Source organism: Portunus trituberculatus, chromosome 42, assembly GCF_017591435.1.
Source record: "Portunus trituberculatus isolate SZX2019 chromosome 42, ASM1759143v1, whole genome shotgun sequence".
Classification (NCBI taxonomy): Eukaryota; Metazoa; Arthropoda; class Malacostraca; order Decapoda; family Portunidae; genus Portunus; species Portunus trituberculatus.
The window spans coordinates 17,195,408-17,222,764 of NC_059296.1; the positions used below are offsets into that span (position 1 = coordinate 17,195,408).

Here is a 27,357-nt window from a genome sequence, read left to right on the forward strand (position 1 = left end):
AGAGAGGAGGGGAAGAGATAACAGGCTCCAAAGGTGGTCAAGTTTGTCAGTACTGTGAGTGGTGGAGAGGTGTGGCGTGGATGACGTCATCACCCCTGCCCCCTCGGATGACATGAGCGGATACAGTATCTGTGAATTTTTCTTACCATATATCAAATCGAGGGTAGTAATTTCTAAATACCGTAACTGTGAATTTACCGGATAAAGAACTACCATATAACGAGGACTTACTGTATATATATATATATATATATATATATATATATATATATATATATATATATATATATATATATATATATATATATATATATATATATATATATATATATATTGTGTGTGTGTGTGTGTGTGTGTGTGTGTGTGTGTCTGTGTGTGTGTCTGTGTGCGTGCATAGAAAGATAGATAGGGGATGAAGAGATTATTTCCCTCACTTATGAATTTGAAAAAATCAAAATTAGAAATAAAGAAATATATTTTGTACCAGAAATGAAAGGAAACATTATACAGTTTACTTCTTGCAATCACTTTTTTTGATGCGCATTCTCATCTTCCAGTACTGGGAAATCTATAACAAATAATGACAATTTGTATCAAAATAATGATACATTCAAGCATTATTTGTTTACTTTGAATGTTTATTATTATGTTTACTCTGAATTGACAGGTAATGGTGACCAATGTAACATCACTTCTGAAGACTGTGAAGGCTGTGGAGGATGAACACACTCGGGGAACCAGAGCCCTCGAGGCCACCATAGAGGCCATCGCTCAGGAAATAAGGGTAGGATGGCATCCCATAGTTGTCACCATGCTGAAATATAGTAATTTTGGTCATTATAACAGTAATAAATTTGTAAATAATTATGACTATATGTATGTATTATTTATGTACAAGTTACAAGGGACAAGAGTATATGAATAAATCGCATTCATTGATATGTTTAAAAACCCACAAGTCTTTTTGTAAACATGAGATTCACCTCTCTTGTTTGCCCAGTCATCAAAGAAAAACTTGTGAACATTATCATAAGATAACTGATGAGTCTTAAAGCATAAGATTCTATCCAGAAATCTGAGAAAAACTCAGGTAGAGGGCTAAGGTTTTTATAAGAAAGTATGTTATCAACTCTACCACAGGAACATCAAGCACATCATCAATCAGTCATAACTGCCTTCACTATCTTTCATGTCTTTGTATATTTTTCCACTCTACTATCACTAATGATTATTTGTGGATTTCCCAATTCATGGATGGCTTTGTTACTTACTCAGTGTGAATATCAAAAGCTGCCCACACTACTATCACAACTAAATTTTTAGCAGATCTTCCAATTATGGATATCTTTCATGTCAAATTTTATATGAGTAAATATTAAGGCTTACTCACTCTACTATCACCACCAATTATTTATTAGCAGATTTCCCAATTCATCAATGTCAATATTAAGGGAAAGCAGATTTAAAAGGTTGCTTATGGAAAAGCAATGAAAACTATAAATGGCATTAATTCATGCCATGTTTTTGTTGTTAACTTCTTCCCAGCAGAGGATCTATATATAGATGTTTCAAAATTGGGACTTTTCGTCAGATCGTCTATATACAGGTTTACGCGATAGATGCATTCCAAGAGTCATCGCATATATCAAAATTCGTGTAAAACAAACATGTAATTCTCATAAGAAACAGTAGATAATAGGGGGGACGCGGAATGTAGTCCAAAAAATTTTGTACAAAATACTCTATTTATTTGGCTAAATTAACATGTTTTTATTACTTACCATTCTAAATACTAGAAGTGTATTTAAAGTAAAGGGAAAAGTAAGAAATAATAAGAGAAAGCAAAAAATAATAAGAGAAAACAACAAAACAAAGAATACATAAACAAAACACACTGTCACTGCCTTCACCACTCACCCCACAGTCAGTCACCATCTTCCTCTGAGCTTTACCACTTTATCAAAAATCCACTTATCAAAAATAACCCCACATGCAGAAGATAAAGGACATTTTGGGGCCATATTGATGAATTATAGGCAGATTGAAGAGATTCCATCTGTACTCAGTGCTGGCAGACTGCAAATGAGGCACGAGATGAGCGGGAGCTGGATCCAAGATTCTTTAACAACATCAGAGCAACCTCCTGCCGCGAAATGGCATTCATGAACGTTTAGAGGGACAGTGATGAGGTTGCTCTCAGGTTGCTGGGAAAACCACCTCTCAAGGTGGTGTTACTGTTTTATATATGCATTTATGTTCACAAAACAACATTTCTATTAGCTTTTTACAAATCTTGCCCCCAAGAAAGGATTGTTTTGTAATGCATAAAGTGAAATCTTATATGGAATACCAAAAAATAAAGCAGAGACAAGATCGGCCACAAACGAGGCGGTCGCGGCGACTCGACTGCTTCTTCTTCTTGTAACGCTTTTGGCTTCTGTGTTGCTTTCACCACAATATTTGTTTCCACTCCTCTATTGCCTGCTATAATGGATATCATATCTTAGTATTCATATACGCTCATGCCACGTGGATAACCTCGACTCCGTGGCACTGAGTGATAGTGAATTACTAATGAAATACTGCAGTACTTCATTAGTAATCCAGCTCCTGGCAGCCAATGAGCACTTTTAGGCAGGCTTCCCCTGCCAACAGCAACAAATCTTTGTGAATGCTATTTTATGAAGGTTGGTATGTGAGCAGGAGGTTGCTATGGAGGTTGTCTGTACCAACATAAACAACAACCTGCTACTTGGATCCAGCCCCGGAACTCCCACCTATCGGCCAGCTGCGGAACTCTCTGGCACACAGTTTGAAATTGCATCTGGCACTCAGTTTGAAAATGTGGTTGGGCCAAATCACGTATAAGCAAATAAATCGCACAAATAAAATTAATTATAATATTTTTTCGGTTGCATTATAACAAAAACGCGTAAATCGAGAGTTACCTGTATAGATGTTTCTTCTAATTTTACTGCACTAAGTTGTAGCATGGTCTATATATAGATAATTTCATACAAGTAACTATATTCACAAAATAAATCATTATTTGGCATCTCAAATACTCAAACACTGGCCAACATTGCCTCTCAAGGCTGGGCACCAATTGTGTTTTGTTGGTGGTGTATGTGCTATGCACATAAGCTAATATTGCAAATATTCGTATTTTTCAACTTTCTTTTGTTATGAGTATCATGTCAAAGAGAAAGATCTGTACTGCATGCTGGCAGCGTTGCCTAAAAATCAATAGGTGCAAAAGAAGTACAGGCAACCCCCCTCCTAACCAACGTTCACATAACGAAATTTCGCTACAAAGAAACGTTTCCTTTTACTACCATCTTCTCATAACAAACACCAAACTCGCTTTAACGAAATTTTATCCAGATAATTTTTTCCAAGTTCGAAAGCCCCACCATATCACGCAAGCTGACAGGCTTTTGAATACACCAGCGCCTCTCATGGACAAAATGCACACCACTCACTTCCCTACACTTCCCCACTCTGAGTTCAAAACAATAACAGAGTCCAGCAGCAGCTCATTTTTCCTCGCTCAACATGCCACCAAAACACCCTGCAACTAGCCCTGCAATGTTGCCTAGCATTGCTAAGAAGACCAGGAAGTCTCTTACTCTTGAAGTGAAGCTGGATATTATTCAGACACTAGAGAGGTGAGAAAACTAAAGTATTGCTCGCCACCATGGCTTGACTCCATCTACTGTCTCTACAATTTTCAAGTCAGCAGACTTAGAAGGCCGGTGAGACCGTATCTTTCTTGCAAGCTAAAAGAACCACCCGAACTCGTGACTCTGCAATGGACAAAATGGAAAGCCTTGTGGAATTGTGGTACATAAGTTTTGTATGGGGTACAATGATGCATCCTTCGTTTACATACCACAGGTTGCCGGCTAGCGTTTTTTCCCACTTCACTCTCCCTCCCTTCATTAATTTAAGATCATCAACATTATAAAGTTACTTACATACATGTACATTATAATGACTTAGTCTTAAATTAAACTGCTTAAATGTTTAACTTCATAATTTTTACTTTCATTAAACCTTTTACTGTACTATGATGCACTCTCACTTTATTTACTCTCAATGGAAGTTCAAGTCAGGGGTCAAACTTGTTATAATTGGTTCGCTTAACGAAAATTCACGCAATGAACGTTTTTTTAGGAACGTAACCTGTTCATTAAGCGGGGGTTGCCTGTATATGAAAAATATGAGGAAAATGGAAGTAAATTACATACAGGTCACAAGTCCTGGATGTGAGTAACTCCAAACATTCGTATGATTATATTGACATACATTATCATCAATCAAACACAAGTAACACATATATTTAGATTTAATTGTTTGTTCAGTTGCAGCAGAATCTATATATAGATGTCACTTATTCAGTTTTGCAGCAGAGTCTATATATAAATTCAATTGTATGTTCAGTTTTGGGGCAGAGTCTATATGTAGATGTCACTGAGGAATGCTCATTTGTGGGGAAACTATATACAAGTAACTCTTGATTTACACGATAGATCCATTCCAAGATGCATCGCATATATCAAAATTTCCTTAAAACAAACTTGTAATTCTCATAAGAAACAATAGATAATAGGGGGATGCAGGATGTGGTCCAAAAAAATTCGTACAAAATACAGGCAACCCCCGCTTAACGAAGGGGTTGCATTCCTAAAAACCTTCATTAAGCGAATTTTTGTTAAGCGAACCAATTTTAACAAGTTTAATCCCTGACTTGAGCTTCCATTAAGAGTAAACAAAGCAAGAGTGCATCATAGTACAGTAAAAGATTTAATTAAAGTAAAAATTATGAAGTTAAACATTTAAGCAGTTTAACTTAAGACTAAGTCATTATAATGTACACTAATGTATGTATGTAACTTTATAATGTTGATGATCTTAAATTTATGAAAGGAGGGAGAGTGGAGCGGGAAATACATTAGCTGGCAACCTGTGGAATGTAAACAAAGGGCACATCATTGTATCACATACATCATCATCCACCTGTGCTTCCTCTGCTTCCTCCGCTTCCACGGGATCATCCACATCCTCTTCTGGTACTACATCTTCCACTGGTGTTTTCTTGAAAAACTGCTGCATGATGGTCTGGCATTTTTTCTTGGAAAATTCTTTTTGCATCACTGTGTAGCAGAAGAGTGTGTCCATGGCAGCGGAGCTCCCACCTATCGACCAGCTGTGGAACTCTCTGGCGCACAGTTTGAAATTGTGTCTGGCGACTCAGTTTGAAAATGCTATTGGGCCAAATCACGTATAAGCAAACCAATCGCACAGATTTAATTAATAATAATATTTTTTTGGTCGCGTCTTAACAAAAACGCGTAAATTAAACATGCGTAAATCAAGAGTTACCTGTATACAACATATATGGACGAAAGTCAGTAGAGTCTATATATAGACAATTTTTTATTTTGTAGTACATTCATCTGCCCTGCTGCCGGTTAATTTTCTCTTTTAATTGCCTTAGTTTTTTGGCCATCCTGCAAGAGTAGTAGCAAAGGAGGTGGATCACAAGTACTCCATTTGGTTGTGTTTCCAATCCTTAAAATGATCTACTGCCTTCATTTGCAGTGTAACTAGCATGGGTAGGTGGGACTGTGCCAGTCTAAAGGATAAGTGTTTATCCGACTGATATCTGTAACCATCATGATTGACATAAGTGACCATGATGGTGTCAAAGTTGACAATTAATTACTGTTGTATGGCCATAACTGTTCCAGCACTGATTGATGCTGCTGGGATATTAAATCAAGAGAGTCAGTAAATCATTAGTGTACCTGCATATGAATAAGCCATGACTAGCTCATACAGTAACAAGTCTAATCTAATATCAATAATTCCAGGCATTTGATTCTGATGAGAGTCCCAAAACAAAAGCTACACCTGAAGATTTGGTTCGATGCACTAAGCCAATCACACTGGCAACTGCCAAAGCTGTGGGTGCCGGCAATAGCCTCAAGCAAGAAGATGTTATTGTTGCTGCCAACATGGGTCGTAAAGCCATCTCTGATATGCTCACCACTTGCAAGGTTAGTCAACCTCATTCTAAGTTAGAGGTATATGATCTGTTATCTCCAAAGCCTGAACCTTTTCCTTAGCTATGTTTTCAAGAAATTCCAAAATTTCAACTTTTTCTAAGCTAGATTTTCAAGAGATCCTTTTTTTATATGAAATTTAGAATGACTATGGATAACAAATATAGTTCATAGAAACATAGAACATGATTCCCTTCAAGGAATAGTTTCAGTATTCCCAATAGCAGGGATGGGCAAACTTTTCAGTGCTAGAGCCACATTAAAAAAAATCACAATCTTATAGGGCTGCATACTATATTAACCCAAAATCATTAATATCTAAAATACAAAATTAAAGACTTCTAAAGAAAAAGCCACTCTCATGTATGTGCACTCTTCCCACATCTTGATCACTTAAATCTCTTTCATTACCAGTTCTCCTAAGCATTTTTCCATCTCTTCCTGTTGAAATATTTTTTCATATTACATGTAATAGTGTACCAAAATGGAAATATTTTTATCAATTAATTACTGTTATATAGGCTGCAGCATGGTGTGCCGAGACAACAGATCTTCGTTCCAAAGTCATGACTTCTGGACATGATCTGGCTGTGCAGTACAGAGAGCTCCTTCAAATGGTGATGCAACTTTTGATGAAGGCAACTCCTGAAGCTCGTAATGCACTTACTGTTGTCTCCCGCAAGATTGCCCATTGTGTTACAGACCTAGTGGCCACAACAGAGCCATTGAAGGGTAAGAAAATCAACGTACACTTTGTGCTTTTGGATGGCTTGGAAATTTTATTGGTTGATTCAGCTTGGCATTTATTGTTGCCTTTAATGAAGATCACATAAATACTCTTGTGATATAGGAAATGAATTAAATATAGGCAGCAATAATAAGATAATGCCTGCTTGCCTGTTTAGGGGAAGACTACAGTTTGGTTAAATGGTGTCGGGACTTTACATATGTGCCATTTGCTGAGATGACATGCTAAGAATTTGAGCCAACTGCCACAAGCATGAACCATGGCATTGGTTTGATTGCATGGATTTTATTTAATATTAAATAAAAGTTTGCATCTGTATCAAGGGTTTAAAAAGTAATTATTTCAGTTTAAGAGACTAAACCTTTTCCTGACAAACTTTTGATATTCCAAGGAAAAGGTATTATGCTGTGGACAGGTGGAAGAAAAAAGGATATATCTTCAAGCTCTTGTCATGCTTCTTTATTTTCAACTATATACAAAATTGTTTGGCATTATCTTTATTCCTTTTTTAGAAAATAATTCAGTATATTTGGCTTTAAGCATCAATTTTTGAAGCATGTATAGTTGGATGTATTCTTTTTCAATCTATGGTGGTATCATCCCACAAACACATCTGATTGTGTCCCATCTACAGCCCACTTCAAATGGCACGAGGCTGGTGTGAGTCCCCCCTGTGGTGAGTGAAGCACAGTTTTGGCCAATACCTTGTAGACTGGCCCTGTGCATGTAATGTGGCCATGACTCCAGCAGGTTTCTTACTGGACAATTACTTTAATCAATGTCTTGTGACAGTTCTTTATTTAGTCCCCATTCTTAAAAATGTTCAAACACTGTACTTGACTCATGAGTAAGAAAGTCATCGTCAGAAGACATTGGTGTCAAGAAGCTTTGCAACTGTCAAGATCTTTGGAATGATATCTTAGGTGAACTCCTTTGGCTTGGACTTGTGTATGACAATTTCTCTCCAATTATTGCTTGGAATAATAATTTATTTCTGTGTTTGACATCATTTTCAGCACTTTCTTCAAACTATGGAAGCACCTACCAGCAGTGTATAAAGTTTTATCTCTTTCAGCTTAGTAGAGGGTTGATGGCTCATGAATGCTTCTTCTTATGTAGTCTTCAGGTTTACAATTGCTGTAAAACTTCTCTTTCATGATACCTTTTAACATTTCTTTTGGTCATGATACATATGAATGTTTATGCATAAAAGTTGCTATAATATATCTTGAAAACAGGGTAATTATTTTAATACAAGCTTAGCTGTTACTTATATTTTTACTAGAGAGAGAGTAGAGGACATTCTTGGGCATTTGTATTCTAATGATTTCATATGGTTCATTTTATATTTCTAAATATTTTCCATACTCCTTTAACTTTTAAGTATCCTTTATCTACATTTTGAAAATTCAGAGATAGAGATCAAAATGTAAAGATGAAACACTAAACATATAATGCTAAACAGATAGGCTTATGTCTCAGCCAAGTACCTGAAACCAACCAATATCTACAAGTGGAATAGGATACCTATCCTTCTATCAGTAGGGACTGCTTAACCTTGCACCCTAACCACCAGTACTTGCTGATCTTTTTATTTTATAAATTGTGCACATTTACTTCATTCTTATATATCTATACAAATTAATGGAAATTTTACACAAATTTTGAGTTCCTTCCTCTCAATGAGTTAAAATTATTTTAAGCAAAGAATTATTGGAACAAATTAATGAGATTTTACATTTTAATTCTGCTATTTGCACTTATTTTTTCTAATTTATGTAGACTCCCATTAATCAAAATTGCATTGATTTTAAAGTCAATCAGTGTAGGTGAATGGAGATGAGAATACTCAATAATGATTTATTTTATTTCTTATATTTTTACATTAATACAAATATAATTGTATATTACCTGCTCCATTTTTGTTAGCCTACTTGCAACTTGTAAAATAAGAAGACTAAAACTGTTTTTGAGAAATTACTACATACACCTTATTAGATACACATCCTATCCTTCACTCAAAATTCAAATTTAATTATGGTGACACTTACAACAGCCTCTGAGTCCCATTCTGAGGAGGGATCCATAAATGTCCCCAGGTTGGATTGCTTTACCAGTATCAACCCTAAGTGTCTTGATACTCCCCTCAACTTTTCTTTTAATAATTTCCTGGTCTTCAATCTAATTTTCAATCTGTAGTACACCACCTTTCTCCTCTAGTAAACCTTGTCTTCTTCTCAGTGAAACACATGTATCTAAGACAACTGATAGTTGCCTTTTTTCTGTTTCCTCTTACTTTCTTTTATCCTTACTTTTGTGCCCATGCTCTTGAATCTTACAAGCCCTACCATATGGCTATAATTAGAGTCACTCTCATATTAGATACATCTGTACTGTACTATACCTCTCACCTAATTCCTCTGACTATAAGAAATTCTGATTACATAGAACAGTCTGAAAGAAACTCAAGGTGATCTCCATTCTCAAAGACTTCACCATCAGCTCTTGCATTCCTCTCCCTTCACTGACCATCCTAGTGAACTGGTCTTTAACTTTGCTATTCTCCATGGCTTAGATCAACTGGTGTAACACCCTATTCTTAATCCTGACTGTCTTTGAGATGTGTCCAACCTTCTTCACCTTTTCCTGACCTTTAATTCTAATGCTTATGCCATTACCCTAGCTTCTCGATTGGGCTCCTCCAATCGCAATCACATACTTGAATGTTGTTCTATCACTCCAATGCCTCCTTAGGATCCCACAAAGCAGAGGTGCCCCTCATGTTTTGCCTCTGTTTATTGGAGGACCTGAGAAGGTATTATGTCAATTTTCCTTGGAATCATTACAGTTTCTGTGTCAGAGACCCATTTTTCTGTGCTGAGTGCATAACAAAGGTGATAGTGTCTGGTATGGAGACATACATTCATCATTCTTGCTCTCTGTATATAATAGAGAAGTGGCCCCATAAAAGATATTTGAGCAGTCCATCATTTTGATTTCATGCACTTTATATTTTTTACCCAATATTTCAAGATCCAACTCTCCTCCAGACTTTTGGCATCTGGCCAAAAACATCTCCAATAACTTTGCTTCTTCATCTTTTCCTCCTTTATTTCTTTCTGATGGCACCACTGCCATCTCATCTATTTCTAAAGATGAACTCATCATTCAAATTTTTTATAAAAACTACTTTAGATGATTCAGGGCTTGTTCCACTCTCTCCTTTTCTCTGACTACTCCATTCTACCTATTAAAATCCTTCATAATGATGTCTTCCATGCCCTCACTGGCCTAAACCCTGAGTATCTTATAGATCTTATGTGGTCCCTTCCTCTTGTTATCCAAAACTTTGCCTCCACCCTTGCACCTTGCTTAGTCAAAAACTTTGAACTCTGTCTATCAACATCTACCCATCCTTCTTGCTAGATGTTTGTGAACATTCAACCTGTTCCTTAAGAAGCTGACCATTCTAATCCCTCAAACTACTGTCATATTACTTTGAATTCTTGGCTATCTAAAGTTTTTAATCTATCCTCAACAGGAAAAATCTTAAACATCTATCACTTCACAATCTTTTATCTGATTGCCAGTATGATTTCCATCAAGAATACTCTACTAGCACCCCTTACTGAGTCTTGGTCTTACAGATCTTGATGAATTTTTAGCTATTGCTTTAAACATATCAAGGGCTTTTGATAGTCTGGCACAAAGATTTGATTTCCAAACTACCCTCCTACAACTTCTATCCTTCTGACTTCAACTTCATTAACCTCTAAAACTTGGGGATGTTGGGAGTTTTCGCTCACGCTAACTCAGCAGGTTTGGCGAGAAACACACAAAATAAGCCTGTATTCACATACTGATTACGCTTGGAAATTCAATACATGAGTGAGTACAAATGGTGTTCTGCCCACAAGCAACTCTTCCTCTTTGCAATGCAAAAACCCAGAAGTCTCTAGATGCTATAGTTACCAAAATATCACAGGTTGAATGAGGTGGTATCATCGGTGTACATGGCCTTGCGTCTGATTGGGTCCAGCGGCCTTGGCTAGAGCGATAGAAAACGGTCCCATGCATCACTAGTCCTACTGCAGTCTTGAGATAAACATCAATCTTCTGCGTTCTGTCAGAAGTTTTTCATTTAGAAACTTTTGATGACAATGATGAAAATAAGGAATCTGGTGAGATTGCAAGTGTTAGTGAGCCACAGCAATCCATTAGTGGATTCACAGGAATCACACAGGAGAAAAGTTACAAAAGACGTTTTCATGGATGGTGACTCATCCTCCAGTGACCTCCCTCCTCCTCCCTACTCTTCACTCCCCTCCTCTTCTAAGTTATCCATCACCAGCCTTCACTTACAGTATGTACAAAACAAAATTATAAAAAAAATACATTGAAAATTCTTAAAACTTGAGGTTTTGCTAAGATTGGAATGAATTACCTGATTTATAAGTATCAATAGTCAAACTTTTTATTACTCAAAACAGCCATTTGGAACAAATTAAGTTTGAGTATTGAGTCTCCACTGTATTAGTAAGGCACGCGGGAGAGGTGGCGGAATCGGACACCGTGAAATCACTGTCACTCCCACTATCAATCATGGGAGTTGGTGACACAGTGACGTATAGCATATGTTTACTCCTGATGAGTGTTGCCAACTCACAAGCAAAGAAAGCGGGAAGAAAATAGCCAAAATATAGCCCAAAAATGCCTAAACAACTATCGACGTGCCCCAAGTCTTGTATGATGAACATCTATCGACATGTCCCGAGTTTTTCAGGTTAACAGTAGTGTTCCACAGAGTTCTGTCCTATCCACTTTTAGGCTGATGATACCATAGTGCACTTTCCCATGTCTTTTTATAGACAAGCAACCCTTCAGGAAGTAAACATATCACACATGGAACCCTCAGAATGCCTCACTTCTGATCTCTAAAATTTATGATTGGGGTAGAGCAAACTTAGTACTGTTCAGTGTCTTAAAAACTCAATTGCTCCATCTATCAACTTGACACAATCTACCAAACATTTATCCCTTTTTTTTTAAATGACACTCAACTTTCCCCCTCTTCTTCACTTAACATTCTCATTTTTTTTTTCTTTACTTATAATCTAAGCTGGAAACTTTACATCATGGCTCTGACTAAAGCATCTTCTATGAAGTTAGGCATTCTGAAATATCTCCCAGTTTTTCTCAACCCTTCCCCCCCCTACAAACTGCTAACTCTGTCCATCCTTGTATGGAGTTTGCTTCACATAAATGTAGTGTTTCATTCATGGAGCTCTTCTAGACAAGCTAGAATCAAAACTTTTTTGTCTTATCAACTCCTTTCCTCAAACTGAATGTTTTCAACATCTTTTTCATTACTGTAATATGCCATTGTTATCTTCTACCACTATTTTCACACCAACTACTCTTCTGATCTTGCTAATTGCATGCCTTTCCTCCCTCCACAGCCTCAATGCACAAGGCTTTCTTCTTTCTCTCACCCCTTTTCTGTCCATCTCTCTTATACAAGAGTTAACCGGTTTTTTCAGTCATTAATCTCTTCTCTGATAAACTCTGGAACTCCCTGCCTGATTATGTATTTTCACTTTTTTATGACCTGGAACTCTTTCAAGAGGAACGTTTCAAGACACTTATCCTCTGATTTTGATCAGCCCTTCTGACTATTTAGGATCTGGCATTTCAGAGGCCCTTTTTTATAATGTTTTTGTTGGCCTTGGCCTATGCCTTTCCTACATAAAGAAAAGTTTCACAAAAAATAGATGTTTAGAAGATGAAGAAAATTACTAGATCCTCGTGTAAAAAAAACATCCTATACAATCCAGGTATAGTCTAAAAGTAAGCAAAGAAGCTAATCTTTTAGTGCCAACATTAAATATACACAGAAGTTTTAAAGAACAGAGCTGTTAGCTTCCAGATGGCATGATCTCAAAACAAATTTTTACACCAGTTTTTATAAATGCATCTATTTTCTGCACTTTACCTATTGATTTAGTCACCATGTGGACAAGATTTATTAGAAATTAAATGTTAGTGCGAGGGCATCATTAAAATGGATAAAAAGTGTGGCCAAGAATATAGAAGAGAGGGATGACAGATAATGCTTTGATTGTGCAGTAAGGGAATGGTGGAATAGAGAAAATTGGAGACCTATGTTACTCATCTGAGAGAATCCCTGTAGTGGTGCAGGACACCAGAATTATCAGAAGTGCAAGGAAGTTATTACTATTTTTAAATTTAGACATATGTTACTGACTCCATTTTCATTCAATTTGAAATTGCCTTCCTTCATTGTATAGCCTCTGTTCACCCTGCAGTGAAAAGTTGTAGACCAGTCATGGATTTAAGTACTTGCTGTTCATCAGGTATATCTGTCCATCAAGATTATGGTGTGTGTGTGTGTGTGTGTGTGTGTGTGTGTGTGTGTGTGTGTGTGTGTGTGTGTGTGTGTGTGTGTGTGTGTGTAATTTTAGCAAAAGTAACAGACCTATGCTCAAATAGATGTTGAGCATGATTGTTGTATCACTGAAAGCCTGAATTGTAAATATATTATGTGTAGTAATCCATTTCCTACCACTTGCTTTCTCTGAGAATTCCTTTTAATTATACATTTTATATTGTTTCTAATGCATGTAGTGTGTGTGTATGTATGAGTGTGTGTGTACATATATATATATATATATATATATATATATATATATATATATATATATATATATATATATATATATATATATATATATATATATGCACACACATACACACATATATGTATACAAATGCACATATCTTAAAAAGTTAACTAATAGCAACAGCTTTTACATAGATATTTGGCTTATGCTTCATTAGAATAAGACATTAATGTTTTAACATGTACTTTGTATTCAGAAATGTTTGGTGTTTGAAGATCCACTCAGAGCAAAATGTGAACAACAATGAAGAAGTTATTAGTTATTCTAAAGCCACATCATCAGGTTAAGAGGTTACTTGTAAATGTTGTGTCCAGCATTATAGAAAAGATTAAAACATGCTAATTTGGTAGGTGATGAATAACTTTTAAGAACACTTTCTCTCCAACGATGAAGAAATACCACACTATGAATAAAAAATGTGAGGGCCTCATCAAGTTTACCCCACAATTATGTTCCACTGGCCAGTTGCAATTATTACCAAAGTTTATTGGAGTGAAAGCAAATGTGGGTGAAGCACTGTATATCTTGATGCTCTTCTCCTTAGACAGGAAGAAGATAATAATAGGCTGCATTATTTTATATAAGGGAAGATCAGCATCAATTTGACAAAGAAATTTAGCAACTTAGTATTTATGTACTTTGCTTAGGGTCAATGAAACACTTTGCTAGAAGTATAGTACAAAAGAAAATATAATTAGTTGAGCAAGTACAAAATACTGCCAATTGAATGTGCTTTCCAACTAGGATAACTAAAATGCCAGGTAGTCAGAATTGACTTGGATTTATAATAGGAAGATGGCCATGCACATCAAACATTAGTAGTGTATGAAAATATATTTAGTTCCTCTAGTGGATATCTTGATTTCTGAATCATCCTGATGCTATATCTGTGTATAAGATTCTTTTTTATTATAGTAGATGAAAGAAGTTTCTATTCAGTAATATGAGGTTTTTTTTCTAAAAGTATAAGCAAAGAAAATGTTTATTTGTATTGTAGAGTTAGAACACCTTGAATGAAAATGGGTATCATTACAAATGGAATCCTTACCACTAAAAATGCTCATATTATAGAAATTTTTGCATGATAATTTTTTTAGAAGCATAGCCAACTAGGATTGAAATACTAGAAATAAGAATAATCTCCTATGTCAATTAAATGCTTGACTGTTGGCATACTCTCAATGGCATTAATAACCTCAGGACATGACTGGGAAGATCCAGACGACCCTACTGTGATAGCTGAGAACGAGTTGATGGGAGCAGCTAATTCTATTGATGCTGCAGCCCGCAAGTTGATGGCTCTTCGGCCTCGCCGCATGGAGCAAAAGGTAATGTTTTCTTATAGTTATACACATATACACACCATATAACTTGTATGAATGTAATCCCATATTTTATCTTGACGCTTTCCTGATTGTTGAGATATATCGTATAAAATATATAATTTTTACTAATGTGGAGAAGGTAAGTTATTAGAAACTAGGCAAGAATAAGATAATTTACCAAGAGGAAGGTGGTGGCATAGTGGATAAGGTGGTGAGCGTGGGATCGGGCAGACGTCCACATGTAGGTTCGAATCCCACCACATACCGCTTTGAAACTATGTCATTTGTCGAGTGGTTTAAAGTTACCTACATGTCACCATGATACCCAGGTTCTAGGTGGTTACACTCAAGATGCACTTGAGTGGTGATAGGGGCCCTAATATGGGTACCACTATAAATAAAAATTGCCTGTGCCACTAATGAGCAGAAGCTGAACAGCACTTCCCATACACTCTTCAAGTGTATGGGAAGGTGCTATAGGCCGCAAGGATTTTTTTTTTTTTATCAGATTTCTACAAGAGGTTCACATTGAAAAGACATGTGAGCAACAGAAATCAAAGATACACCAGAACTCTATATAGCATGGGTCTATCATCTTGGTAGCTACATGACCAGCTTACCCATTGGTGTGCAAACAGCATACAAAGTTTTAAATGTTTTAAGTGCAAATACAAAACCAGGTCCCTCCAGCTCATGAAGTATGAAAGAATAATTGCATAAAAAGTTTCTCAAATATTCTATTATAAGTAACAAGGATTAATGTATATATTAATTAATCTTATCATATTGACTAGTTATAGCTGTGGCTATAGCTGACACATGCACAGCTTCACCCTACTCACTGTTCATTGATGTTGCTCTGTTTTCTTCACAATACATTCTTATGTGAGATATTATGTTATGTTGCTCTGTTTTCTTCACAATACATTCTTATGTGAGATATTATGTTGTTTCCACACTTTTTTTTTTTTTTTCCTCTCTCCAAAAGTTGAAGTGAAAAAAATCAAAACTTCCTCTTTACATTATAGTGTAAAGTAAATTCCCTTATATGTTTTTGGAGTAGCTTCCTGCCCAAATGTCCTCATGAATTTTGTTTGGATATTGCTTTCAAGCAATCTTAGTTGCCAAATACGTATGCATTACAGCAACATTTCCATTGCAATGTTACCACCAACACCACAAGACACACAACATCTGGCCAGATGAAGCATACACACACTAAGAATAACATCATTATCTCTTTCTGTCTTTCTTGTGTTTTTCTTAAGGTGTTCGCCATTTTTTACTTCAATAGGAATCACTATGTATGATAGCAGCTAACCAGCTATTTCAAAGACAGCTGTGTTTAATAAGGGTGACCTCCTTTGCTGTGGCATTCTATGTGTGTGTGTGTGTGTGTGTGTGTGTGTGTGTGTGTGTGTGTGTGTGTGTGTGTGTGTGTGTGTGAGAGAGAGAGAGAGAGAGAGAGAGAGAGAGAGAGAGAGAGAGAGAGAGAGAGAGAGAGAGAGAGAGAGAGAGAGAGAGAGAGAGAGAGAGAGAGAGAGAGAGAGAGAGAGAGAGAGAGAGAGAGAGAGAGAGATTTTTCCTAGTTTTAATGAAAATATTTAATATTTGCTATTTAGTAGCATGTACTATGTAGTACATATATTGAATATACTAAACTTTCAGTTACAATATACAAAACTTTAAAGTTGGTTCTGGGAGTGCCTTTCGAGTGGCATGGTGACACTGTGCTAGAATGTTTCACCTTGACTAAAATTGCACTGTTGTGTTTTACTGAGATTATAAATATCAATTCAATTAATTTTCGCCCAGTCTGATGACACTGGAATGGAATATTTTGCCTTACTTTAAACTGCACTTACGTTTTACCTTAAATTGAAATATGAGTATTTCTGAGCGTTTAGCCTGGGAGCCATTGGGTGATGATTCTGTTACTCTAGCATATGAATCATTTGCAATATTCTTAATAAAATTATGGGTTAAAGATGGCACAGCAGATGTTGAGAAGCAACATATGCCACTGTATTCAAATAAATGTCTTAGATTACTAATACAAATATACAGCTACCTTAGAACCAGAACTGTTATTCATAGTCTACCATTCAAAAGAATTAAAATCCTATAGATAACAAGTAAAACATGATAAAACTGGTAAACTCATGTACACACAGCACACTGTAGTGTGCCTGTTTATATACTGTACAAATACACACCAGCCATCCATCCACCCACCCACCCAACCACACACACACAAACACACACATAAGCACAGATATATGCACGTCTAGCATGCGAGTAAGCAAGATGTTGGGCAGTCATGTCCTCTCTCTCTCTCTCTCTCTCTCTCTCTCTCTCTCTCTCTCTCTCTCTCTCTCTCTCTCTCTCTGAGCTGAGGTGAAGGATATAGCAGGGCCCTGAGTCCATTACTTGTCTCATAAACATAGGGTAACAGTGATGACTCACTTTTACTACGCACCATGGACTCAATACGCCACACCTAACCCTCCGTTATCGTGCAAAATTGGTGCCTAAAAAACCGCGCAATAGCGGAAGTGAAGAAAATAGGAAATAGATAAATTGGTGCCTCAACCCAAAAAATTTCCTAAAAAAACAGCTCTGAACAACAAAATACCAGACTGAGGGGTGGTGGTGGTGGTGGTGGTGGTGAGCAGAGTAAACAGAACCATACCAAACCAAATTCAAATCATGTGACGTGAATACACAGCGATGATTGGCTGCTGGCTCCTCCTCCTCATGATCATCATCTTTCTCTCCCTCCCCCTCCACCTCCTCCCCCCCAATCTAAACATTTGTCGATGTATGGTTGGGATATGGGTACTACTACTACTACTACTACTACTACTACTACTACAGGTGCGCGATAATGACTTTCCAGATGCGCTAAAACTTAATTTTGCAGATTTTCATAAGTGTGCGATAACGCGTAAGCGCGATAACTTATTGCGTAAGTACGATAACGGAAGGGCATGATAATGGAGGGTTAGGTGTATATTGTACTAAATAATTTGGCATTATCATGTTTATTTTTATCGCAATAAAACATCCAGATTCTGATTAACAAAATAACTTGCAGAGTGAGATACACGACATAATAAATTCCTTTATAAGTATTTGTAGTATCAGCAGAAAATAAGCCGATACCAATACCGATACTCCTTAAATGGGCTAATACTACCGATACTAATACATCAGTACATCTCTAGTCATCATCACATAAACAAAATTGGACAAGTGATTAATGTAAGCAATATGTGCTGCCAGTATGTGGGGGGATGCATTGCTTCACTGAATGTATTTATCTATGGTACTTTTATTTACATAGTTGTAGATTTGTGTTGAGTGCTCCAGCAAATTTTGTAATAAGTACGGAGCCAATAGATAGTTTTATGAAAAGGTCAGATAAATTCATGAATAATGATAGTCAAATGTATATTTATATGAGTTGTCTTGTGTAAGTCAACCAGCTTCTTGTAGACTCCTTGCTTATGTTTTTATATTCAGTGGTCGGGTATATATGGTAAATATTCTTGGATGAGAAGGTTTTTTTTCCCCCAATAAAACAGTGCGTCTTCCTAGATGCAACGTCTTGTGAGGCGAAAAATATAGTATATAAGATTGTTATCAAACATTCAATTTATATGGGTTTGATGAAGTAGACCCCCTAGCCCACCTCATTAAATCTATAAAATGCTGTCACTTGGAAAGAAAGTACTTATAAAATGTGTTTAAAAAAAGTGGAAGTATCTGAGTTAGAAAAGATATGAAAGGCAAAAATAAATAAATATAAATAAATGAATATAAATCAGGAAATTATTTATTTATCTATCTTTCAATAAAATATACAACTCAATTACTTCCCCCTAATACCCCATCTCAGTCTTCTCTATCAAGTTCACTTCACCCATCTTAGCATGATCTAACACCACACCTCACTTAAGCACTTCCCATCTCTCATTTCTTGGATGTGGTGCAAAAAAGCAAAGATGAACCCAAGCTTTTCTACAAATTTATAAATGGTAAGAAGAATAAGGAAACAATAGAAAAAATAAAGGAGGGAAGGCATACCAAACAGCAAAAGAAGTGAGTGAAATAATGAATGAGAGCTTCAAAACTGTGTTCACTGAAGAAGAGGATTTTGCAGAACTAAATAGGTCATTGCATTGCCAAAGATTACAGGAAATCATAGTGCACAAAGAGGATATTAGAAGATTATTAGATCATTTGGATGTCAGAAAAGCAATGCAGCCAGAGGGTGTATTAGGCTGGGTGCTAAAAGAATGTAAAGAGCAGCTGTTAGCTCCAATTTGGGAAATAATTACAAGTTCATTAAAAGAAGGGAGAGTACCACTAGAATGGAAGAAAACCAACGTAATACCAGTATTTAAAGGAGGTGAGGCAACTGAACTATTAAATTACAGACCGGTGTCACTTACGAGTGTTGTGGGGAAGTTGTGTGAAATAGTTATCAAAGAAAAATAGGTGTTTATAAACATCTGGAAGAAGAACAAGTTATATTGAACATACAATTTGGGTTCAAGACAGGATGGCCATGTGTGTTGAACTTAAGTTTCTACTCAAGAGTAATAGAAGGACTGGAAAGCAGAGATGGATAGGTGGACACAGTATACCTGGATATAAAAAAAGCTTTTGATAAGTCCCTCATGGCAGACTACTTTGAAAACTAGAGAGCATAGGAGGACTGGGAGTAACTTTATTAGAATGGAACAGCCTCCTAGAATGCATTGTGTATACTGATCCACTCAATTAGCATCATACCAGTCATGAAACTTAGAATTGATTTAACACCCATTCACTGAAGAAGCCATGTTGCCACTCTTGAAAGATTCATACTCACATCTATCCAGATCTGCAATTACTCTTTCGTAATCAATGACTTTAGTTCTTACATGACTGTTCCTTGGGATATAATGTGAAACCATGATTAAGAGACAGCTCATCTGCCTCTTTCTTAAGGAGATTTTTAGGATTCTCTGAATATCTCCTTGACAAGAAAAAAAAAAATCTGGCAACCTCGAGACCTAAGATCTCCCGTATTTTCAGAAATTCTGGATTTTCACATACAGTGGAGACTCAATATTCGAACTTAATTTGTTCCAAATAGTTGTTTGAGTATTAAAATTTTTCCAATCTTAGCAAAACCTCAATTTTATAAAAAATTTCAATGTATTTTTTTTACAATTTTTATTTGTACATACTGTAAGTGAAGGCTGGTGATGGAGAACTTAGAAGGGTGGGGAGGAGGAGGGAGGTCGCTGCAGGATGAAAATGTATGTTGTAACTTTACTCCTGGTGAGATTCCTGTAAATCCACTAATGGAGTGCTGTGGGTCACTAACACTTGCACTCTCATCAGATTCCTTATTTTCATCACTACTAAGCCTCTTTGGTGTCATCATAAGTTTCTAAATTAAAAACTACTGATAGGACGCAGAAGAATGTTGTTTTTCTCATGACTGTGGCAGGACTAGGGATGCGCACCAGCATCTGGTATATCAGTACAGTAAAACCTCACTTAACGAACGTTTCTAAGGGCGAACAATTCAGGAGACGACCAAAAAATTTGTCAATATATCGACCCAGGGGACGAACGACATTTCGGGGGATGAACGCGGTTAAACAGCTCACCGGAGCCGTTTGTGTGATAGCCAACCCGGCTTCAACCATCAGGTACTTTTTCGAGAATTAAATCAAACTTTTGTATTCTATATATATATATAGTATATATATATATATATATATATATATATATATATATATATATATATATATATATATATATATATATATATATATATATATATATATATATATATATATATATATATATATATATATATATATATATATATATATATATACACACACACACAGGCAACCCCATTTAACGAAGGGGTTACATCCCTAAAAAACACTTCATTAAGCGAAACTTCGTTAAGCGAACCGTTTATAACAAGTTTAACCCCTGACTTGAACTTCCATTGAGAGTAGGCAAAGCGAGAGTGCATCATAGTACGGTGAAAGGTTTAATGAAAATAAAAATTATGAAGTTTAACATTTAGGCAGTTAAATTTAATTTAAGTCATTATAATGTACACTAATGTATGTATGTACGTAGCTTTATAATGTTGATGACCTTAAATTTACGAAGGGAGGGAGAGTGAAACGGGAAAGACACTAACCGGCAACCTGTGGAAAGTAAACAAAGGGCGCATCATTGTACCGCATACAAAACTTATGTACCACATTTCCACAAGGCTTTCCATTTTATCCATTGTAGAGTCACAAGTTCAGGTGGTTCTTTTAGCTTGCAAGGAAGATACAGTCTCACCAGCCTTCTTAATAGTCTGCTGACTTGAAAATAGTAGAGACAGTAAATGGAGTCAAGATGGTGGCCAGCAATGCTATAGTTCTCTCGCCTCTCTCGTGTCTGTGAATAATATCCAGCTTCACTTAGAGAGTAAGAGACTTCCTGGTCTTCTTAGGAATGCTAGGCCACATTGCAAGGAGTTTTGGTGGTAAGTTGAGCAAATGAAGACGAGCTGCTACTGACGCTGTTATGGGAGTGAGTGGTGTGTGTTGTCCACGAGAGGCTTGATCTTGATCTTGAACTTGATTCTACAGATGTCCCAGGATTTCTCCTGAGGCAGGCCTTAGTATTTGCGGCTGCTAGTGTATTCAAAAGCTTGTCGGCTTGCGTGATACAGCGGGGCTTTCAAACTTGGAAAAAATTACCTGGATAAAACTTCGTTAAAGCGAGTTTGGTATTCATTAAATGAGCAGATGGTAGTAAAATTAAACCTTTGTTGTAGCGAAATTTCGCTGTGTGAACCTTCATTAAATAGGGGTTGCCTGTATATAATATATATATATATATATATATATATATATATATATATATATATATATATATATATATATATATATATATCACTTACACTAAGATCAAAATCAGGTTATGAGTTCTTATTCCAGTTCTTATCTTTTTCCTTCTGTCATTGACTTCTTTACAAGTACTTGGTTGTAAGAAAAGAACTTCAGCAGTTTTTCTTTTAAAAAACATAGATTGTTGAAGTGTTTTTTAAGTTATAGACTGTTGAAGAGCATTTTCACTTTCTCTGCAATCAACAAGGCATGATATTTGGATTTTCTTCTCTTCTTTTCTTTGCTGAATCCTTAAAGGGGCTATACAGTAGCACGCCAATGTTGTAAATAAAAAGGGGCACCGACAGTCATGTCAGAAAATTGATGTTTCCAGAATATCGACAGCCAGATTCCTGATCGTCAGTTGTATTGCTATCCTTTGGTACTGCATGACCACAATTTTTTATCAGATATTCCTCGTGGTTGCACATATGATCCAGAATGGGAAGCTGCAAAGTAAATATTCTCAATACATTTAATAAATAATAACAAAGTTAATGAGGTTTAAGTAAAATAATCATAATCAAGCTACATCACAGTATGTTGTGGAGTAAAGAAACAGCAATACAGTTAGGATGCTGGTCTATAACAAGCACATGCATATCTTCTCTTCAATATTTTTTTTTTTTTTTCTTTTTTATTTATTTTTTTTTCTTTATTTTCTTTCTTTATTTTTTTTTCCCTCAAATTAAGTGCTGGGAGTACAACCATCCCACTATTTTACAGCATGACTTATAGCCAGATGGATAAAATAATAGGGTGCTGAAAGGGGCTATGGTTTGACAACGTTATATATCACAGGTGTGAGTTTAGATTTGCTAGACCCGAATTGGAATATTAGAACACTTCTTCCTTAACCAAGTTTATTTGTATCAGTAAGAGCTCATTCAAATCAATGAAAGATTAAATTAAGTTATAAAAATATAATATTAATACAGGGCATTATGAATTTTTCATATAAATTCAAGCTCTCATAATATGTAGTATGCACAATACTGAATATGATTTTTGTAATTTCTTATCTATACAAATATGCTACCGATAATAAATCTTTGTATGCAAGGAGATGAAAATAATATGTAAGGATAAGAAGAATTAAAGTTTTTTCATTTGACTTGATACATTTAATCCTAATTTAATCATTGATTATTTCCATGCACAACATTATTTAGGAATAAATTAACATGCATGTTCACAAGCCAAGAACCAGGAAAACTTAGCTACTAGTTTTGGTTCATCAAAAGTAGTAACTTATTGTATTGTAGTATATTTTCAAAAAATTATGTTGTATCCCATTTTTAATGTTTAACATCTACCATTAATTCCATAATGTATATGTAATAGCTGTATCACTATGTTTTTAATCGTAGTGTGTTCTTCATTCACTCAAAGCAGTGGATATTGTGTCCTTGTTACTGAATATTTACAGTACATTCATTATAAGAATCCTATGCATAAAATATGGCAATATTAATAACATAACTCATCCAGTTTCCTGTGTCAGAGAAGTATAGAGAAGAACATCAACTTTCAGCACTTGCCGAAATGGAATAAGTATTTTGTCACAACGAGATTGTCATTGCTGCTGTGAGATATGTTTGATATTCTTGGTTGTTGATTGGCTTCGACTAAGAATCAAACATATTATCATAGCACAATGTTACCACAACACTGGAAGACTATCACATTGTACATATGAAGACATTTATGAAGACAATTGGAGAAGATTTAAAACCAGAAGTATTTACTACATATAATTGTGAATATTGTCCTGATATTGTAATGCATTATAATTACTATAAAATTGATTTCTTTCAAAGTGGTAGTTTGAAACATTGAGGTTAGGACTTTTATGAATCATTGTTGGCATGCATTGAGTTTTATGAAGGTTTTGCATTTTTCTTAAATATATGTATACTGTATTTTAACATTTTAGTAATCAACACAATATACAACTGCCCTTATTTTATTTATTTTTATTTTTTTATCACCTTGTTGTGTTCCATCGTCATTGAAAGTCAGGAGTGATGTCAAGACTGACAAATTGGATTGTAAGAATTTCTGTGGCTTTATGAAATCTAGTTTTTTAAATATAAGCTGCAGGTCTTCAGTTTTGTTTCAATAATTATTAGATTGAGGTTGTTGATTGATGATACAAGTTATGATACAATTGTATATAATCCATATTAATTTAATGCAGCACTCAATTGTTTAGGCAAAGGAATATTGTGTGAGCAGTGCAATTCTAAAATCCACAGATAATGTGAAATAGGTATGAAAACCTCTATGCTTGCTGATAAGTGTGAAATATTAAATAGGAGTATCCACTATCCTTGATGATCATTTGTATCTTCAGTCTTTTTTAGCTTTCAGCATGTAAAAGTCCTGTGTCATTATACCACAATTATTTAATGTATTAATGTAGTAATCATGATTATTCTACTTTATTTTCAGATTTTAGAATATCATGAATGTGATTGGACAATGTATGTCACAAATGAAATCCCTGGCACAATAACATTCTGTGTGTGTTTGTTTGCTGGATAGTGCAAATTCATTCCATAAATTGTAATCATACAAACTCTATTTTGGCAGTACAGTAAACCCCACAGGAGTTGGACTAATTGGAGGGAAGGCCAATCCAAGTTGCCTGAGTTTATCTCTCTCTCTCTCTCTCTCTCTCTCTCTCTCTCTCTCTCTCTCTCTCTCTCTCTCTCTCTCTCTCTCTCTCTCTCTCTCTCTCCCCACATTTTGCGAGCCTGCTACCACTAACAGTTGATATGATCTGTGTAATGTATTACATAAATAGGTACTACATACATTGTGCACACACACACACACACACACACACACACACACACACACACACACACACACACACACTATAGTAAAAAGCTGAGAAAAGGAAGATGTCGTAGAGATGTTAAAAAATATAGTTTCCTGCAAAGATGTATTGAGACGTGGAACAGTTTAAATGAAGAAGTAGTGTCTGCAACAAGTGTGCATACTTTTAAAGTAAGATTGGATAAGTGTAGATATGGAGATGGGGCCACACGAGCATAAAGCCCAGGCCCTGTAAAACTACAACTAGGTAAAATACACACACATAGATTGGAACAGCAGAAAGTGTGCATAAATTTAAGGAAAACTTAGATAAATGTAGATATGAAGACAGGTCACTATGAACCCTGATCAAAACCTATGACATACGACTACATAAAGACACACACACACACACACACTGAACATATATATCTTATGTGAACAGAAACTGGAGTAGACATTACCTTTTGGTTACTGTCAGCTGTGTAAACAATGATCTTGGCATTAGTAGTGGCATGGCACATGAGCTGTTTCATATCTCTAATGACTTAAACAACTCCTCAAATTACACGGATGATGTAAAGACCTATCGCAGGTATTTTAACCAGTATATAAAATAGCTTATTATCCAACAAAAGAGCAAAAAATGCCTATCAGTGTTATTGGAATAGAATGTTAGGATATACATACAGGTAACTCGATTTACGCGATAGATACATTCCAAAAAGCATCGCGTATATCAAAATTCGCGTAAAACAAACTTGTAATTCCCATAAGAAACAATAGATAACAGGGGGGATGTGGGATGTGGTCCAAAAAAAATTTGTACAAAATACTGTATTTATTTGCCAAAATTAACATGTTTTTATTATTTACCATTCTAAATACTAGAAGTCTATTTAAAGTAAAAGAAAAAGCAAGAAATAATAAGAGAAAGCAAAAATTAGAGAAAACAACAAAACAAAGAATACGTAAACACAACATTCACTGCGTCACTGCCTTCACCACTCACACCCACCACAGTCAGTCACCATCTTCCTCTGAGCTTTTCCACTTTATCTAAAATCCACTTATCAAAAATAACCCCACAGTATAAGGAGGGTATAGAAAAACCTACTTTTTTCATATGGTAAGCCCAGTTGTTTTGAAACTATAATATTTTGTTTGAGGGGGTTAAAAATAGGCTATTCTGTCCATTTCATCAAGTTTTGGTGAATGGTTGCGGAGCAAAAACAGTGTTTTCATTTTTTTTTTTTTTTTTTCACAGACTTTGTTTCAGTTAATTACTGTGAAAAAAACACCATAGAAACTTTGTACATATACGCAACTATTCAGGGCGCAGTTTTTCAAATTTTTGTTTTGTCTTTGAAAAAAAAATCCAATGTTTCTGAAAAAAGTCGTCTTTGTGTCTGTATCTCGTTTTCGACATTATCAAAAATCTGGGTGATACCAAACAAAAGGGGATCAGAGTTTACATTGATTTAGAGAAAAATTTGAAGTGTAAAAAACCTACTTTTGAGATATCTGCTCAAAGATTTTTTTTCAATTTGGTCATTGTTTTCATATTTGTATTAATCTCATTGACATGACATTTTTACACATGATTGTGTATACAATGGTGACTTCCTGGAGCATGATAGGATGATAATGCATCAGATTCCCACTTCTCTAGAAAATATTGTTCACTCATAAGTCAGGGCATCATGAGGCGCCATCAGCAGTATCACGTCAATCTGCTACATTACAAGTGGTCTAGACATCTCCTGAGTTATGATTGGTGTGACAGAGGTGACAGAGAGACACTGTGAAGGTATTATCACCAGTCTGGGTTCAACTTCTAACCTCTGTGTCAAGATATAGTTTTGATTGTATAATGATAATAGATAGGCTGGTTGTGATGGTAAACTAGTCATGAAACGAATGTTTAAGACATCAAACAGCATGTGTGAGGCAGCCACAGTGTGCGGTGGGAGGAGCGGGCAAGGTCGTGGCTGCCTCACCCATGAAGCGATGATATTCATATGAATTATGCATATTATCACATTTATCAGTGACAGCTGTGCTTATTTATCATTGTCTTGGTTGCTTTACTACATCTTCTTGATGTTTCTGTCTCTAAATCTCATTAATTTATGCCTGTAAGGACGATACTTCTGAAAATTATAGAGCAACAAACGTGACATCCTTCCTCCTCCATGTCCACCCAAACACTGGGTCTGTGATCTCACTGCTAGCTACCTCCACCCTCCTGCTGATGGCTAGGATGCCAAAGGGTGAAATATATTAAGAAAAAAATATTCATGTAAAATCTTATACATTGAAATCTTTTTCCGTGTGACTCAGGCGATGACACAAGAGTGCGGGACATTTAAAAATGGCTTCCTGGGAGAAATGACTTTTGATCTTTGCAAATGAACATCACAGAATGATAATTTAGGGTGTTATGGACCAAATGAACTAATAATCACAAAAAGTGTGTATTTTCACTAAACCAAACCACCTATGCTCTCCTAAAAGTAAACACTAGTAAAAAATAAACATAGGACACCAATGTCTTCATCCCTCATAAGCACTCGCCATCGCTGTCCACTCTCCGGCATGCAGTTTGAAATTGCGTCTGGCGCTCAGTTTGAAAATGCGGTTGGGCCAAATCGCGTATAAGCAAACCGACGCGCAAATTTAATTAGTTATAGTATTTTTTTGGTCGCGTATTAACAAAAACGTGTA

The 27,357-nt window shown here is 35.8% G+C and overlaps 2 protein-coding genes across 13 annotated transcripts in view; one reads left to right on the top strand and one right to left on the bottom strand.

The window, feature by feature from the left end:
• LOC123517312 (talin-2-like) overlaps positions 1–27,357 on the top strand; it is a 181,090-nt gene that overhangs the window by 143,476 nt on the left and 10,257 nt on the right. For 9 of the 12 annotated variants that reach the window (XM_045277271.1, XM_045277270.1, XM_045277275.1 and 6 more), the window contains 5 exons: positions 668–784; positions 5,877–6,062; positions 6,590–6,800; positions 7,451–7,492; positions 14,718–14,845. In XM_045277271.1, coding sequence (XP_045133206.1) covers positions 668–784; positions 5,877–6,062; positions 6,590–6,800; positions 7,451–7,492; positions 14,718–14,845 — 684 coding nt within the window. The remainder of the gene's footprint in view (positions 1–667; positions 785–5,876; positions 6,063–6,589; positions 6,801–7,450; positions 7,493–14,717; positions 14,846–27,357) is intronic. The other 3 variants (XM_045277282.1, XM_045277280.1, XM_045277281.1) reach the window with 1 other exon arrangement.
• Positions 461–27,357, bottom strand: part of LOC123517313 (lysophosphatidylserine lipase ABHD12-like) — a 124,464-nt gene continuing 97,567 nt past the window's right edge. Inside the window, exon 10 of the transcript XR_006678430.1 lies at positions 461–814. The gene's annotated coding sequence lies outside the window, so the exon portion shown is untranslated. The remainder of the gene's footprint in view (positions 815–27,357) is intronic.